The sequence below is a fragment of the Amblyomma americanum genome, chromosome 3 (assembly GCF_052857255.1).
Source record: "Amblyomma americanum isolate KBUSLIRL-KWMA chromosome 3, ASM5285725v1, whole genome shotgun sequence".
NCBI classification, from domain to species: Eukaryota; Metazoa; Arthropoda; class Arachnida; order Ixodida; family Ixodidae; genus Amblyomma; species Amblyomma americanum.
In genome coordinates, this window is record NC_135499.1 from 4,323,827 (window position 1) to 4,341,433 (window position 17,607).

General features: G+C 45.9%; 1 protein-coding gene across 4 annotated transcripts in view; it reads left to right on the forward strand.

Annotated features, from left to right (window-relative positions):
* The window catches only part of Vps50 (vacuolar protein sorting 50), a 262,379-nt gene that overhangs the window by 132,651 nt on the left and 112,121 nt on the right, over positions 1-17,607 (forward strand). For all 4 annotated transcript variants that reach the window (XM_077657052.1, XM_077657054.1, XM_077657053.1 and 1 more), the window contains one exon: positions 2,251-2,421. In XM_077657052.1, the coding sequence (XP_077513178.1) occupies positions 2,251-2,421 (171 nt within the window). The remainder of the gene's footprint in view (positions 1-2,250; positions 2,422-17,607) is intronic.

A 17,607-nucleotide genomic window follows, 5' to 3' on the forward strand; every position in this document is an offset into this window, starting at 1 on the left:
AGTTCTACACAGATCTGTACAGTAGCCAATCTAATCAGAGCGTTAATGAGAAAGACAGTAGCGCAGAGCAATGAATGATCCCGCAAGTAACGAAAGAGGAAGTAAAGAAAGCCTTAGAAGCAATGAAAAGGGAAAAGCAGCTGGGGAGGATCAGGTAACAGCAGATCTGTTGAAGGATGGGGGGGATGGACATCGTGCTAGAAAAACTAGCCACCCTGTATACGCAATGCCTTATGACCTTGACTGTACCAGAAGCTTGGAAGAATGCAAACATTATCTTAATTCATAAGAGGGGAGACGCCAAGGACATGAAAAATTACAGGCCGATCAGCTTACTATCCGTTGCCTACAAAGTATTTACTAAGGTAATCACTAATAGAGTCAGGGCAACGTTAGACTTTAATCAACCAAATGATCAGGCATGCTTTCGTAAAGGATATTCCACAATAGATCATATTCACACTATCAATCAGGTGATAGAGAAATGCGCAGAATATAACCAACCTCTATATATGGCTTTCATTAATTACGAGAAAGCATTCGACTCAGTGGAAACCTCAGCAGTCATACAAGCATTGCGTAATCAGGGGATAGAAGAGCCTTATGTCAAAATACTGGAAGATATATATAGCAACTGCACAGCTACTATAGTCCTCCATAATGTCAGCAATAAAATTCCAATAAGGAAGGGCGTCAGGCAAAAAGACACGATCTCGCCAATGCTGTTCACCGCCTGTTTACAGGAGGTATTTCGAGGCCTGAATTGGGAACAGTTTTGAATAAGAATAAATGGAGAATACCTAAATAATCTGCGATTCACTGATGACATTGCCTTGCTGAGTCATTCAGGAGGTGAACTGCAAATTGATGGGTCTAAAAATTAACATGCAGAAAACCAAGGTAATGTTCAACAGCCTAGCAAGGGAACAACAGTTCACAATTGGCAGCGAGAGCCTAGAAGTTGTGACGGAATACGTCTACTTAGGGCAGTTAATGACAGCTGATCCGGATCATGAGAGGGAGATAACTAGAAGGATAAGAATGGGGTGGAGCGCATATGACTGGTTTTCTCAGATCATAAATGGCAGTTTACCAATATCCCTCAAAAAGAAAGTGTACAGCAGCTGTATTTTACCGGTACTCACCTACGGGGCAGAAACGTGGAGGCTAACGAAAAGAGTTCAGCTTAAGTTAAGGACAACGCAGCGAGCCATGGAAAGAAAAATGATAGGTGTAACGTTAAGAGACCGGAAGCGGGCAGAGTGGGGGAGGGAACAAACACGGGTTAATGACATCCTAGTCGAAATCAAGAGAAAGAAATGGGCTTGGGCTGGGCATGTAATGCGAAGGCAAGATAACCGCTGGTCCTTAAGGCTAACGGAGTGGATTCCGAGAGAAAGTAAGCGCCATAGGCCACTTTTCATATATGACCGACGTTTTAAACCTGCTGCCAAAAATTCAAGCCGGCGCTCCTTGCTTTTATAACACCAACTCTCATTTGAGTTTTTTTTTTTCTAACACAAGGAGATGACATGAAAAATGAAACTTTGACAGGACGTTGTTCACAGATCATGGTGATAATGGCATTTGTCTTGCCGCACGGTTCTCAAAGGCGAAAGGCTGCACCAAACACTTTAGTTGGTTTTAACGCAGTCTTTTTTTTTTTTTTTCAGAGCAGCAGTGATCAGACAGTGATATGGAATAATCGGGTTTCAGTTCTGATAGTGAGGCTTCATCGCAGAAGCCCAGGACATCAGCGCATGCTCACATGTGTTTTGCTTTACTGTTCACATTGTATTTTATGTAGTGCACTTGATTTGTAAATTATGAGAGTGGTTTTATTTACTGCTTTAGAGTCTTCGCAACAATGCGCCAGGAGAATTTTGATTATGATGATGTCAAGAAAGGCTACACCCCATGAGCCCATTTGCTATGAACTGAAAAAAAATGAGAAAAGTATGAACTGCAAGCTCTGCTATAAAAAACGAACAGAACTCGTAACAAGTGTAATGTGCAGCACATTTGATATCTACCTCCACTTGAAGTCTTTACACAATTGCCTTCTCTAGTGGCACAGCGGTCAGATTCCCCAACTTGAAAGGCCACGAAAAGTAATATGTGTGCAGCTGAAAAGGACAAGAATGGAGAAAAGAATGCGTGCACTGTTTTGTGTGTTTCAATTTTTTGTAATCAACTTTTGGCTGAATGCAGCAGCTTACTTTTGTTATGCTGTATCTGTTGCACACACAGGAGCTGCGCTTCCTGGGGCCCAGCACGGTGGGCTCGCCTGGACAGGGTGCTCGGCCTAGGGGGGCCCTGCCAGCCAGCGGGGAGCCCTTTGACCCTGCTTGCCAGCCGTTTGCCCTGCAGCCCGAGGAAGAGGAGGAAGACCTGTTTGACCCCGTGGCCAGCAGCCCCACGGTGAGGCACTCCTGGTGGCAGAAGGCGCTAAAAACAAATATGACAGCAGTTAGGCTCACCGTACAAAAAGCGGTTAAGGCCATGGCTGCCTCTTCCACCAAGAAAGGCAAAACACTATCAAGAGGTGCTCAAGGTGTGGTCTTTGTTGGGATGATGAGGTTTCTCTGCAAGATGTCGCATCGGCTGGTCTTGTGCAATATTCAGGGCCAAATTAAATTTATAAATCCTCCTTTTGTTGATATGACGACGTTTCAAGTTTTATGAAGCATTACTAGATGCATTTATTCCTGCTTGCATGAAGAAAACAAAGCAGCTTAGCCAATGAGTAACCTGGGTGATTAGGCACACAAAACATGTAATAAATCTCAGCTGAAATATGCTCACCTGAAAGTGGCTTTAACCCTTTAACTCTTTCATTACCACGCCATCACCGGTGATCGAAAAATCCAAACTGTTATAACAGCGACACCGCGGCTGCTACGGACTTGAGTTGTCTGGTTTGTTGTTCTCACTTGAACTTCCATTTTCTGTGTAGCTTGTATTTCTGCCGCAAGGTCGTAATTTTTTTTAATACGCTTGAAGTTGAGGGTGCAGCATCGAACGCTCCAAGCAAGGTGTCAACGTCGGGAACGGCGTGCGCTTGAAACAACCTTGTTGCACGCAATTCTGCTGCATCTGCAGCTTATATTTTTGATGCATCAAGTAGCAGGGGCTCCGACGATGATGTATCAGTCTCAGATTTTGTTTCCGAAGCTCAAACTGCACACAGAGCCCAGAACGTTGGAGTTCTGGTCCGTGTGTGCGAACCGGAGTGCTCCTATGGAGCCGCTGCTGTGATGCTGCACCATTTAGTTTGTTCTTCAAAAAGTGAAGTTTCGTTTTCTGCTTAGACTGCAATTTTTTCATGAGGCGCAAATTTTTTAAATGCCCTTGAAGCGGAGGGTATGGTGTAGGGGCGTGCCCAGCGCAGCGATGGTGCGCGGTCGCAAAAACCCCGCTGCATCGGCAGCTGATATTCTTGATGCATCGAGTAGCAGGGTCTCTGACAATGATATTGCGTCGTCAGATTTTGGTTCAGATGCTCAAAACTGCGCAAACACAGCCCAGAACGTTGGCCTGTTAGTTTTGCTTTCAGTTTCCTGTATGCTTGTGCGAGCGAAGTGCTGCTATAAAGCCCCTACGATGATGCGGTGCCATCCTGTTTGTTGTTTAGAAACTGCAGCTTGATTTTTTGTTGTGTACATTGCAATTTTTCCACCAGGCACGAATTTTTATAATGCCCCTAAAGCGGAGGTTATGGCGTAAACCAACTGTCGTACAGCTTGATGCTCGGGCCTTCTGCCACAAATGCTTAAAATATCTGAGAAGAACCGTATGCATACATCTCCTCAGGTTTTGAAGAGATAAAAAGAATTTCCCAGCGCGGATCATCACGCATGCACACGCGATGTGTGAGGTGCCGACACGCAAGGCTGGATTGTAGCGCCTTTCATTCGAGTGCCAGTCCTTTGCGGTAAAGCTGTAGCATTACGAATACGATATGCAGCTAAATTTGTAGACTGCACCCGCTTGTTCTAGAAGAATGTTCAATTAGCTGATCGCTTTTGTCGAGATTATCCGTCCATTCCTTGCTAGCAGCAAAAGCCGCGGCCAACAGATTACAGTTGAATGGAACGTATCCACATTCTTTTCTGATTACAGCCAACAGTAAGCAGTTCAAGAACGCAGAAATCGCAACGACCACAGCAGAGTCAATCACCATGCAGGGCCGATTGTCTGCAATCATACTAGTCCTACCTACTGTGTAGTAAACAAACATGCTATAATCTGAGAGTACTGTGTGCCGTTTGAGCAACGCACAGGAAGTTTTTCCCTCCGATGTGATTTCGACTGAAGGACGTTGGATTGCGATTGCTCATGGCATGTTTTTGAGGGTTTCTCGAAGCTAACACATCACACTGTGTACTGAAGAAGGCATACGCTCGCGTTGTTGCCGCCGATGTGCACGGGTGTGAGCGCGATCAGCTATTTGTTCTTCAGTATGCGGCAGCCCTCAAAAACTTCAGGTCGTTGTTTTCGATCTCAAGCAGCCTATTTCAGCCGTACACATGCATAGCAACGAGAGGCAGCAGAAGGTGAAGCTACGGAGAGCATCTGCCCACCGTGATCTGTGTATAGCTTGCCGCAATGATTGCCGGCGCCGGCCGGCTGGTTCCGGTGGCCGACAGCCCATGTGACCATGATGCACTTTCCTATTAGGGTCGAACTTACTGGCAGCCAGTGGGCTGGCCAAGGGCGGTAAATTAAAGACGTCCATTGGCATACTAGTAGCGTGTTGCAACATCGGGCGCCGACGCTACTCTGCATGCACGACATTCATTTGGCAGTGGCATAGGCTCTTCGCCGCTGTCGGGCTCATCACTGTCAGCTGTACTCACCGCATGTGAGCCTTGTGGCGTCTGCTTACAGCATGCAGCCTCAATTATATTGGCGTCACTCAAGGGCTCGAATGTCTCTACACTGCTGTCCACGTAGCTCACGGCACCAACGAAAACATGAACAAAAAGCATTCCGTACGGCGGCACCCAAACTGCCATACTGTGTTGTGTACACCACGTGATCACGACCCAGCGACCGTGGCACAACAAAAACTTCGAACGGCTTGCGGCGAAGCATCGGCGGCGCGGGCGAATGCTCCGGAGCGGAAACCTGCTTCGGCATGCATTGGAGTGTGGGCTCCGCCAGCCTCGTACGCTTGCCCTTTTTTTTTTCCATTGTTTAATATCTCTAATCAATTTTCAGTGCACAGCACTCGCTATGGGCCAACTTCTATCTTCAAGGAGCACTGTCAGCCAGTGGCTCCTAGTTCGAATTAACCGTTGTGGATGCCGGCTTGTTCGAATTATCGGGAGTTTTCCTCCATTGAAATACACAGGTCTGTGCCGGGACCCGGGCGTCAGTTCGAATTAGCCACAAGTTCGAACTAATTAAAGTTATAAAAAAAATTTCTGAAAGGTGTGCAAAAAACTTTTTTGGGTACGAATAATAAAAATTGGTTGCAGGTCAAGTTGAATACTTTTGATCATCAAAACAAATATTCAAAATGAGGACAAACACTTTTTCGCAGAGTATGGTTATATAATAAAAGAAACAGATGTTGCAAAGAAATTTTGTTGTCATCCATCATCATCCATCATAATTTTTTATACTTGTAAGGCACGCAAAGCACAAAATAAGGAAGCGGGAATCATCTAGTAGTAGCAGTAGCACCAGCAACATCATCATCATCAGCCTGACTACGCCCACTGCAGGGCAAAGGCCTCTCCCATGTCTCTCCAATTAACCCTGTCCTTTGCCAGCTGTGCCCACCCTTTCCTCGTCCGCCCACCTAACCTTCTGCCGCCCCCTGCTAGGCTTCCCTTCTCTTGGAATCCACTCCGTTACCCTTAAGGACCAGCGGTTATCTTGCCTTCGCATTACATGCTCTGCCCAAGCTCATTTCTTCCTCATCATCATCATCATCATTTATTGTCCCTTAAAGGCCCCTGTCGGGGTATTACATAAGGGGGGAGCATATACAAGGTTGATGTGGAAAAACAAAGGTCACAAAAATATAACAATGCAATATAGGAACATAAAGAGAAGCAAGGAACGCGAATAGTTAGAACGGTGCATGTAAAAAATGCCTTTAGGCCACAAGCACCACACACGTCGGCGAGAGGTTAGGAGAAAAAAAAAAAAAAAAAACATGTCAACCCAGGTGATCTAACAACATCGCCTTAAACCTTGTCGCATCGTGCACATTTGTGAGTGAGTCGGGCAGAAGGTTCCATTCTTCAATTGCGGTCGGAAAGAAGGACTTGTTGAAAGCATTGGTGGAGCCATGAAGTCGTTGGACGCTATTTGAATTAAATAGGCGGCGCGATGTACGAAAGGGAGGAGATATGAGGGAACCACGGAGATAGGGGAAATTGAAGTATAACTTATGGAACAAGCAAAGGCGCGCAACTTTTCGTCTGAGAGCTAAGGAAGTGAGGTCAAGTGATGATTTAATGGAACTTACGCTGGAATGAAAGTCGTATGTTGACGATATGAAGCGTGCTGCACGGTTCTGGACGGCTTCGAGCATGTTAATTAGGTAGGACTGATGAGGACTCCAGATCGCGGATGCATACTCCAGGCTACTGCGGACAAAAGTTTCATATGCCAGTTTACGTATGTTAGCGGGGGAAGAGGGAAGTAATCTTCTAATAAAACCAAGTGTACGTGAAGCGTCGGCCGTGATTTTTGTAATATGATCAACCCAAGTTAATTTGCTATTGATTGTGATGCCAAGGTAACGATAAGATTCAACTTGCAATAGGTCCTCAGAAAATAAAGAGTAAGGATAAGTTAAATTGGAGCGTTTCCGAGAAATTTGCATAAAACTGCACTTACTAATGTTCAGTTCCATCATCCACAAAGAGCACCAATTTTCGATGAGCTTCAGATCGTTTTGGAGGGCAGCTTGATCGTCTTTAGTATTTATACGGCGGTAGATAAGGCAGTCATCTGTGAAAAGACGGATGGTGGATGAGATGTTGTGTGGGAGGTCGTTAATAAATATTAAGAAGAGAAGCGGACCCAACACAGACCCCTGTGGTACTCCGGAGGAGACGGAAGTAGAATTTGAAGGAAGTCCGCCTATTACGGTGAACTGAGAGCGAGCTGTGAGAAAATTGTGAATCCAGTCTAAAACAAGTGGGTGAAGGTGAAGACCTGAAAGTTTGAACATAAGACGTTGATGTGGGACACGGTCGAATGCTTTGGAAAAATCAAGATAGATGACATCGGTTTGGAACAAAGAATCAAGGTTTAAGTGAAGGTCCATGGTAAACTCAAATAACTGTGATTCACATGAATAGCCGTGACGAAAGCCATGCTGATTTTTGAAGAAAAAGGAGTTGGAATTGAGGTGGGATGCAATATGCGAGTATATAATATGCTCAAGAAATTTACATGGTATGCAAGTTAATGAAATAGGACGATAATTCGACGGGTCGCTCCGGCTGCCAGCCTTGAACACAGGAATGACTTTGTTAATTTTCCAGTCACTAGGTATGGAACTGTTCGCAAGAGATTGATCAAAGATTATTTTTAGAAAATGAGAAGATACATTTTTTGTAGCTTTTAATATTTTGGCAGTGAGGTTGTCAGGCCCGGCAGCACTGGATAACTTTAGTTTGTCTATCAGAGCACAAATGCCAGCAGTAGTGATGTTGATAGGTGCCATCGCAGAAAAGTTTAAAAAATCTTTGTGTGATGTATTCCAGGCAGGTTCATGTGTGAAGACTGATGTAAAATAAGAGTTCATGACGTCAGATCGAAGTTCTGGAGGCACCTGTGAACCATCAGGATACAAAAGGGTAATGCAATGAGTGTTGCCTGATTTGGGTGATAACATCCGCCAGAATTTCTTTGGGTTTGTTAGTAGAATGCCATACAGATCATTGTGGAAAAACTTTCTTTTTGTACACCTTAGGAGACGCGTGTAATCCTGCAGGCACGAGAAATATTTTGTCCATTTATAAGCCAGTGCAGTTCTGTTAGCTTCACGAAAAAGATGCTTTTTCTTTTGAGAAAGCCTCCTTAAGGAGTTAGAGTACCAGGGCTTGTTGGAGTCACCGCGAATGCATATCAGCGGAACATAGGTTTCGACCAGATTTGAAAGTTTGTTTTTGAAAGTTAGCCAGTTTTCTTCGACAGACCTATTAGATGCAGACTGCTTGAAATGAAGAAAAAAGTTCTCAAGCTCCGAGTTGATACAGGCGAAGTCTCCCCTTTTATAATCGCGAATGAACTTAACAGAGCGCTGCCGTTGGGGAAACGGGAGTGATAGGTTGAAAATAACTGTGTTGTGGTCACTGAAACCGTCAGTGCTCGATATGTATTGGATGAGTTCGGGGCTAGATGCAAAGACTAAGTCAAGGGTGTTACTGCCACGTGTAGGGAAGTTTACTGCTTGGGTGAGGTTAAATGTCATGACAACGTCAAGGAAATCTTTCGCTTGACGAGAAGATGTGCTCAAGTTTCCCCAATCGATGTCAGGGAAATTAAAGTCACCGCAGAGGATGTAATTGGCTTTAGGAAAACGGGTATTAAGATCGAGCAGAACCGAGTAAAAATCGGCAATAAAGGAACTGTCACTGTCAGGAGGGCGATAACTAGGATGTCATTAACTCGCATTTGTTCCCTCGCCCACTCTGCCTGCTTCCTGTCTGTTAACGTTACACTTATCATTTTTCACTTCCACAGAGCATTACCGCTGTGGCTCAGTGGTTACGGTGCTCGGCTGCTGACCTGAAAGACGCAGGTTTACCCTGCCACAGCGGTCCAATCTCGATGGAGAAGAAATTCTAGAGGCCTGTGTACTTTGCGATGTCAATCCACGTTAAGGAACCCCAGGTGATCGAAATTTCCGGACCCTTTCACTACGGCGCTCCTCATAGCCTGAGTCACTTTGAGACGTTAAACCATTAACCATAGGTTGCCGCATTGTCCATAACTAAGCTGAACTCTTTTCGTAAGCCTCCCTATTTCTGCCCCATTGAAGAGTATCTATTTATTTATTTATTTATTTATTAGCTACCTGCATCGCCCCGCAGGGCATTACAGCAGGGGGGTACAGACTTCATTTATAGGTATAAAGCAATTATTGCAGTGCATGGAAAAATGCTTCGTTAGATGTAATACATACAATGCTCGATGGCAAACTGTTCCAGTCCCGAACAGTTCTAACAAAAAAAGAATAACGCATGACGTCACCCTTGCAAGAAAATTCTCTGACCTTCAAGCAGTGGTCCAGTCGCTTTGATATATAATGAGGTGCCTGGATATATTGTTCGCGGTTTATGCCAGTTTTTGAATAATAAATCTCATGGAAAAATTTCAATCTGATGTACCTTCTACGGTCCTTCAACTCTTGCCAGTTAAGTTTTCGTTTGCTTTCGGTCATACTAACTTGCCAATTATAATTACCAAGAACAAATCTAACTGCCTGTAGTATACAGCTGCTGTATACTTTTCTCTGGAGGTATATTGGTAAACTGCCATTCATGATCTGAGAGAATGTGCCATATGTGCACCACACCATTCTTAGTGTGTTCTAGTTATTTCCCTCTCATGATCTGGATCAGCTGTCACTCCTTGCCGTAAGGAATGTATTCCTTTACCACTTCAAGCACCTCGCTACCAATTGTGAACTGCTAGAAGAACATTGGATTTGGCGAGTTGGTGGTGATTTATTGCATTAAAAACCAGCGCTAAAAAACACACACAGAGGACGAGACGAGACACACGAAAGGCGCTGAACTTATAACTGAATTTTATTCGATAGTAAGAAGTCAATTTATACAATACACACGCCCCTTGCGAGACTGTTGAACATTACTTTGGTTTTCTGCATGTTAATTTTTAGACCCACTGTTCAGCTCTGCTTGTCTAACTCATTGATCATGATTTGCAGTTCACCTCCTGAGTGACTCAGCAAGGCAATGTCATCAGCGAATCGCAGAATACTTAGGTATTCTTTATTAACTCTTATCCCCAACTCTTCCCAATTCAGGCCTCAGAATACTTCCTGTAAACAGGCAGTGATTAGCTTTTGCGAGCTCGTGTCTCCTTGCATTAAATTCACTCCTCAGTATAATGTACTCTGTTTTTATTTTGCTTATTGCCGATTTCACGCCTTCATAGAAGCTTTTGATGATTTGGTCATCATACCTGGATATAAGTCCATAGGACTGTACTACCTTCAGTTTGTACCTGTTATTTAGCCTAATTACAATAACTGCCACCCTCTGAATAATACTATAAAGTTCCTGTATGTTGCCGCCTATATCCTGATTGATGAGGAATCCAACTAAGATTGTTTTGTCTATTCTCCCCTTTTGTCCCTGTTACCTGCGCTGTTGTGAACGATGAATCCAACTAGCTCTCGTCTGTCCGCTAAACCATGACAGCATACTATGTGCCCCCTCCTACATAACCAGGCCTGGGGTGCGGCCTGATCTGGGTGACCAGAACCGACAACGCACTCCCTCACCAGGGCAGGATTTGGCCACCCTGGTGCAGTACTTGGCCACAACCTTCTGTGAACAAGCCTTTGGCCCTCAGTCTGCAGCCGCTTTGGAACGACTGACCAAGGCGCCAGTTAGACCAATGACGTAGCGGAGGGTGCTCAAGAATTTCTGGCTCCAGACAGGCCGCCATTGGAAACTGAACCTGGCAACATTTAACACTAGAACCTTATCTAGCGAGGCTACCCTAGCAGTGCTGTTCGAGTAACTAGCAGGTATTAAATGGGATGTCATAGGGCTCAGTGAAGTTAGGAGGACAGAGAGGTGCATAGAGTACTAATGGACAAGCATGTACTGTACTATCGTGGATTAGGGGACAGTGAGAACTATGTGTAGAATTCTTCACCAATCCAGGTGTAGCTGGCAATATAGAGGATTCCTGTAGTATTAACGAGAGTGTGGCAGCTATCGTAATTAGGCTTAATAAGAGGTACAAGCTGAAGGTGATGCAGGCCTACGCACGTACATCCAGCCATGATCACGAGATCGTTGAAAGCTTCTATGTAGACATGGAGTCGGCAATGAACAAAGTAAAATCACAGTATACTGTACTAATAGGCCATTCAATGCAAAAGTAGGCTGGAGTTAAGGCGGTAGGCGATAATGGCATAGGCTCTAGGAATAGCAGGGGGGGGGGGGGGTATATTAGTAGAGTTTGCAGATAAAAATAATTTAGGGATTAAGAATACCTTCTCCCAGAAATGAAAGAACAGGAAGGGGATGTGGAAAAGCCCTAATGGTGAGACTAAAAACAAAATAGACTTCATTTTATGTGCTCACCCTGACATTGTACGTGATGTGGAGGTCATTGAAAAGGTGCTTTGTAGGGACCCACAGGATGGTAGGGTCTCGAATTAGCTGAGACTTGAAGAGAGAGTGGAAGAAACTAGTGACACGCAAGCCCGTCAACGAGTTAGAGGTAAGAGAAAAGTAGAGGAATTGAGGATTTCGCTGCAGAACAGCTATTTGGCTCTAACTGAGGAAGACGATCTTAATGCTCAAACACTGAACGATAATCTCACTGCTATTATTACTGAGTCCGCTGTAGAAGGGTTCGACAGGATACTGGCAAGCTATCTCAGGAGACAAAAGATCTGATTAAGAAATGCCAAAGCTTGAAAATGTCTAACACTACAGACAGAATAGAACTAGCAGAGCTGTCAAAGTTAATAAGCGCAATGTAGCCGACATAAGGAAGTTTAATATGGAGAGAATCATGTATGCTGTAAAGAACGGAGGTAGCCTAAAAGCGGTGAAGTGGAAACTAAGCATTGGTAAAAACCAGGTGTGTATGTTCCTTGGTGTGTAATTCCTTCTTTAGCGTGACACTTAAATGCGACAGCACAACCCGTATGTGAAGTTTGCTAGCGGTGTTGTCTATGAACTGCCTCTGTCATGCGGTATGGTATAAATCACAGAAACAAGCAAATGTGTAAATGATAGGGCACAGCAGCACGAGCTGTCAGTGCTAAACGATGCAAACCTACGTCTGCCAAAGCATTGCAAGAATTGTAAATGCAAACCAACCAAAGTTTTCCAACATAAAGATCATAGGCAGAAGTTGTGACACTGTGGCACGCGAACTACTTGAATTGTTTTTTATCAGAAAAAAGGCTGATATGTGTATTAGCAACATTTCAGTGTGCTTGAAACAATAAGAACAACATTTCTTGGCGACACGTGTGTAAGGTATGGAAGATTCTGATATGATGAATGATTTTATGAGTATATATATGTAAGCACATTCTTTCTGAATAAACAGTTGTGAGTTAGCGCCTGCGTTGTCCTGTTTATGTGTCGCGCTAAAAAAGGAATTTGTCTTGGAAGAAATGTGAACCAATTAGCCCTTAAGCAAATGCTGCAGAATGTTAATGATAGAGGCAATAACACACAGCAATGCGTCATCCTGCCAGTAATGAAAGAGGAAGTAAAGAAAGCCTTGGGAGCAATGCTGGGGGGGAAAGCTTCTGGCGAGGATCAGGTAACTACAGATCTGTTGGACTGAGGGGAGATTGTGCTAGAAAAACTAGCCGCCCTGTATACTCAATGCCTTATGACCTCGACTGTACCAGAAGCTTGGAAGAATGCAAACATTATCTTAATTCATAAGAAGGGAGACGCCAAGGACATGAAAAATTACAGGCCGATAAGCTTACTGTCCGTTGCCTACAAGCTATTTACTAAGGTAATCGGTAATAGAGTCACGGCAACCTTAGACTTCAATCAAATGATCAGGCAGGATTTCGTAAAAGGTATTCCACAATTTATCATATTCACATTATCAATCAGGTGATAGAGAAATACGCAGAATATAAGCAACCCCAATATATAGCCTTCACTGATTACTAGAAAGCATATGACTTGCTGGAAACCTCAGCAGTCATGCAGGCATTGCGGAATCAAGGAGCAGAAGAGCCTTACGGGAAGATGCCATTAACACACCTTACTGACATCCTAGTCAACAGTAATGACATCCTAGTCGAAATCAAGAGGAAGGAATGGGCTTGGGCAGGGCATGTAAAGTGAAGGCAAGATAACCGCTGGTCCTTGAGGGTAACGGAGTGGATTCCAAGAGAAGGCAAGCGTAGCAAGGGGCGGCAGAAGGTTAGGTGGGCGGATGAGATTAGGAAGTTTGCAGGCATAGGGTGGGCACAGCTGGCAAAGGATAGGGTTAATTGGAGAGACATGGGAGGGGCCTTTGCCCTGCAGTGGGTGTAGTCAGGCTGATGATGATGATGACGACGTGAAAATACTGGAAGATATCTATAACGACTGCGCAGCTGCCACAGTCCTCCATACAGTGAAGAATAAAATTCCAATAAGGAAGGTTGTCAGGCAGGGAGACACGATCTGGCTAATGCTGTTCAACGTCTGTTTACAGGAGGTTCGTGAGCACATGAAGTGGGCCTAGTTGGTTTTCCATCGAGGTGAATTTAGCACAAAAAGGGGCACTAGAAGGAATAGCAGACAACATGAGTGCTACTAACAACTGAAGCCTTATTGCAGGCAAGGCAATGACTACATATTGTCACGTGGTGGTGACGTTGAAGAACACAGTAGCAATACTGTGAAAGACAAAACTAACTTTTATTGGGCGAACCTGTGCCCACAAAAGAGACTACACTTGCAGCACAACGGTAGCGGCGAGCACGGTCGGCGATCGTCGAAAATCTGATCCGCGGGTCAAGCGCGTCGGCTGTTATATAGCAGTCGTCGAATGTTCCAGACTAATCGTTGGGACCCGCGTGCCTTCCACAAAGTTCTACACCATTTGCGTCAGGCGATGAAATCAGATAACATAAGGTTCGTCTACAACAGACAGCGAACAGAAGCATCGATGACTTGCCAGAAACTTCGGATAGATGCAGGCGCGTCCCGCGCTGTGCGATAACACTTGTTAGGCGGCGAAACGTGGTCGCCCCATAAAGATAAATGACACGTGTCATTACCCCCCCTCTTGAAAAGCATCGACCCGATGCTGGAAACAAACGAAATAAAGAAAAGCACTCGTAGCAAAGAAAACAACAAAAATAAGGAAGTTCGTCAGCGTCCGTAAAAGGGTTTAAGGCGCACCACGTGGACCACTTCAGATCGTGCGCGGCGCCGCTGTGAATGCGAAATGCCGTCTGGCACGACCTCATAGTCCAGTGAGCCAATACGTCGAATGACCTTGTAAGGTCCGAAATAGCGTCGCAATAGTTTCTCACTGAGTCCTCGTCGGCGTATCGGGGTCCATACACAAACACGGTTGCCGGGCTGGTACTCAACGAAGCGTCGTCGCAGGTTGTAGTGTCGGCTTTCGGTACACTGCTGGTTCTGGATCCGTAGGCGGGCGAGCTGTCGAGCTTCTTCGGCGCGCTGGAGATAGATAGCGACGTCAAGATTTTCCTCGTCAGTGACGTGCGGCAGCATGGCGTCGAGCGTCGTCGTCGGGTTCCTGCCGTAAACCAACTTAAATGGCGTGATCTGTGTTGTTTCTTGCACCGCCGTGTTGTAAGTGAATGTTACGTACGGCAGGACCGCATCCCATGTCTTGTGCTCGACGTCGACGTACATTGCTAGCATGTCGGCGAGGGTCTTGTTCAGGCGCTCCGTGAGACCATTCGTCTGCGGATGGTAGGCAGTTGTCCTCCTGTGACTTGTCTGGCTGTATTGCAGAATGTCTTGCGTGAGCTCTGCTGTAAAAGCCGTTCCTCTGTCGGTGATGAGGACTTCTGGAGCACCATGTCGCAGCAGGATGTTCTCGACGAAAAATTTCGCCACTTCGGCTGCGCTGCCTTTCGGCAGAGCTTTAGTTTCAGCGAAGCGGGTGAGATAGTCCATTGCCACGACGATCCACTTATTTCCGGAAGTTGATGTCGGAAACGGTCCCAACAAGTCCATCCCGATCTGCTGAAAAGGTCGGTAAGGAGGCTTGATCGGCTGTAGTAATCCCGCTGGCCTTGTCGGTAGTGTCTTGCGTCGCTGACAGTCTTGGCATGTCTTGACGTAACGGGCGACATCGGCGGTTAGGTGCGGCCAGTAATATCTTTCTTGTATCCTTGATAGCGTCCGGGATAAACCGAGGTGCCCAGCGGTCGGATCGTCATGTAGGGCGTGCAGTACTTCTGGACGCAGCGCCGACGGAACAACAAGAAGATAGTTGGCGCGGACTGGTGAGAAGTTCTTCTTCACGAGTAGGTTGTTTTGAAGCGTGAACGAAGACAATCCACGCTTAAATGCCCTAGGGACAACGTCGGTGTGCCCTTCCAAATAATCGACTAGGGCTTTTAGCTCCGGGTCTCCTCGTTGCTGTTCGGCGAAGTCTTCCGCGCTTATTATTCCAAGGTAGGCGTCGTCATCCTCGTCATCTTGCGGCGGCGGGTCAATGGGGGCGCGTGATAGGCAATCGGCATCTGAGTGTTTTCGTCCGGACTTGTAGGTTACAGTGATGTCGTATTCTTGTAGTCTGAGGCTCCACCGTGCCAGCCGTCCTGAGGGGTCCTTTAGGTTAGCTAGCCAACACATTGCGTGATGGTCGCTGACCACTTTGAATGGCCTGCCATATAGGTAAGGGCAAAATTTCGCTGTGGCCCAAACGATGGCGAGGCATTCCTTTTCGGTTGTAGAAAAAATGCCTTCCGCTTTTGATAACGACCGGCTAGCGTAAGCTATCACGTGTTCATGCCCATCTTTTCTCTGGACTAGGACGGCACCGAGGCCTAGGCTACTGGCGTCAGTGTGGATTTCGGTATCGGCGTGCTCGTCGAAGTGCGCAAGTACGGGCGGCGACTGCATGCATTGTTTGAGTTCTTGAAATGCGTCGGCCTGCGGCGTTTCCCACTTGAACTCGACGTCACATTTAGTGAGCTGTGTCAGTGGCTCAGCGATGCGTGAAAAGTCCTTGACAAATCGCCTGTAGTAGGCACACATGCCAAGAAATCTACACACTGCCTTCTTGTCGATGGGCTGCGGGAACTGTGCGATGGCAGCTGTCTTCTGTGGGTCAGGGTGGACTCCAGACTTGCTGATGATGTGGCCTAGGAACAGAAGCATCGATGACTTGCCAGAAACTTCGGATAGATGCAGGCGCGTCCCGCGCTGTGCGATAACACTTGTTAGGCGGCGAAACGTGGTCGCCCGATAAAGATAAATGACACATGTCAATATGAAAAGATGCAAACACACAGAAGAAACAGAGTAACTTGCTGGGCTAGTTGGTTCATAATGTGTAATGGTGGAACCATCGAAATGGACGCAGGACAAAAAGAAACAGGCACACACACAACACCGCTGGACTTACAACTGAGTTGTAAGTCCAGCGGTGTTGTGTGTGTGCCTACTTCTTTTTGTCCTTTTTGTCCTGCGTCCATTTCGATGGTTCCACCATTACACAGAAGAAAATACCAGCTAGCGGAGGTGATTGACAAAGCCTCTTTTAGCTGTCTTAGCACGCGATTTCTTTAGCTAACTGGAGATGTGCTAACACACTCTGCGCCCTTTTTGGTGATAGTGAATGCTTAGGTGATTTCGTGGATCAGCTCATCATGATGAGTCATGAAAATTTTGCATCCTCGCAGGTCTGGCATACACCTAGCCTCTTGACAATCCTGACAATGAAGCGTGAGGTTGCTTTTTGGAGTTGATGCCCTCAAAGACTCGGCAAGCTCCCTTAGGCAATCAGTGGATGACCGACTGCATGTTTTGCACATTTGTGGTTCTTGCTGGTTGTCACTCTGTTGACAATCCGGGCAGTGAGGTGGCAAAAGATGTGCTCCCTTTGTAATCTGCAATTCGCTGATGACATTGCCTTGCTGAGTCACTCAAAAGATGAACTGCAAAGCATAATCAGTCAGTTAGGCAGGCAGAGCAGAACGCTGGGTCTAAAAATTAACATGCAGAAAACCAAAGTAATGTTCAACAGTCACTGAAGCAGTTTACAGTTGGTAGCGAATTGCTGGAAGTGGTAAGGGAATACGCCTACTTGGGCCAGGTAGTGACCACAGATCCGAATCACGAGGGCGAAATAACTAGAAGAATAACATTGGGGCGCAACGCATATGGCAGGTTCTCTCAGATCGTGAATGGCAGCTTGCCAGTATCTCTCAAGAGAATAGTGTATAACAGCTGTATCTTGCCGGCACTCACCTATGGGGCAGAAACGTGGAGGCTAACGAAAAGGGTTCAGCTTAAGTTAAGGACAACGCAGCGAGCTGTGGAAAGAAAAATGGTGGGTGTAACATTAAAAGATCGCAAGAGGGCAGAGTGGTTGAGGGAACAAACGCGGGTTAATGACATTTTAAGTCGAAATCAAGAGGAAGAAATGGGCCTGGGCAGGGCATTCAATGCGAAGGCAAGATAACCGCTGGTCCTTGAGGGTAACAGAGTGCATTCCAAGAGAAAGCAAGTGTAGCAGGGGGCGGCAGATGGTTATGTGGGCGGACGAGATTAAGAAATTTTCAGGAATACGGTGGCAGCAGCTGGCAGTGGACAGAGCTAATTGAAGAGATATGGGAGGGTCCTTTGCCTTGCAGTGAGCATACTCAGGCTGATAATAATGATGTGCATCTTACGGATAACATGAATTACC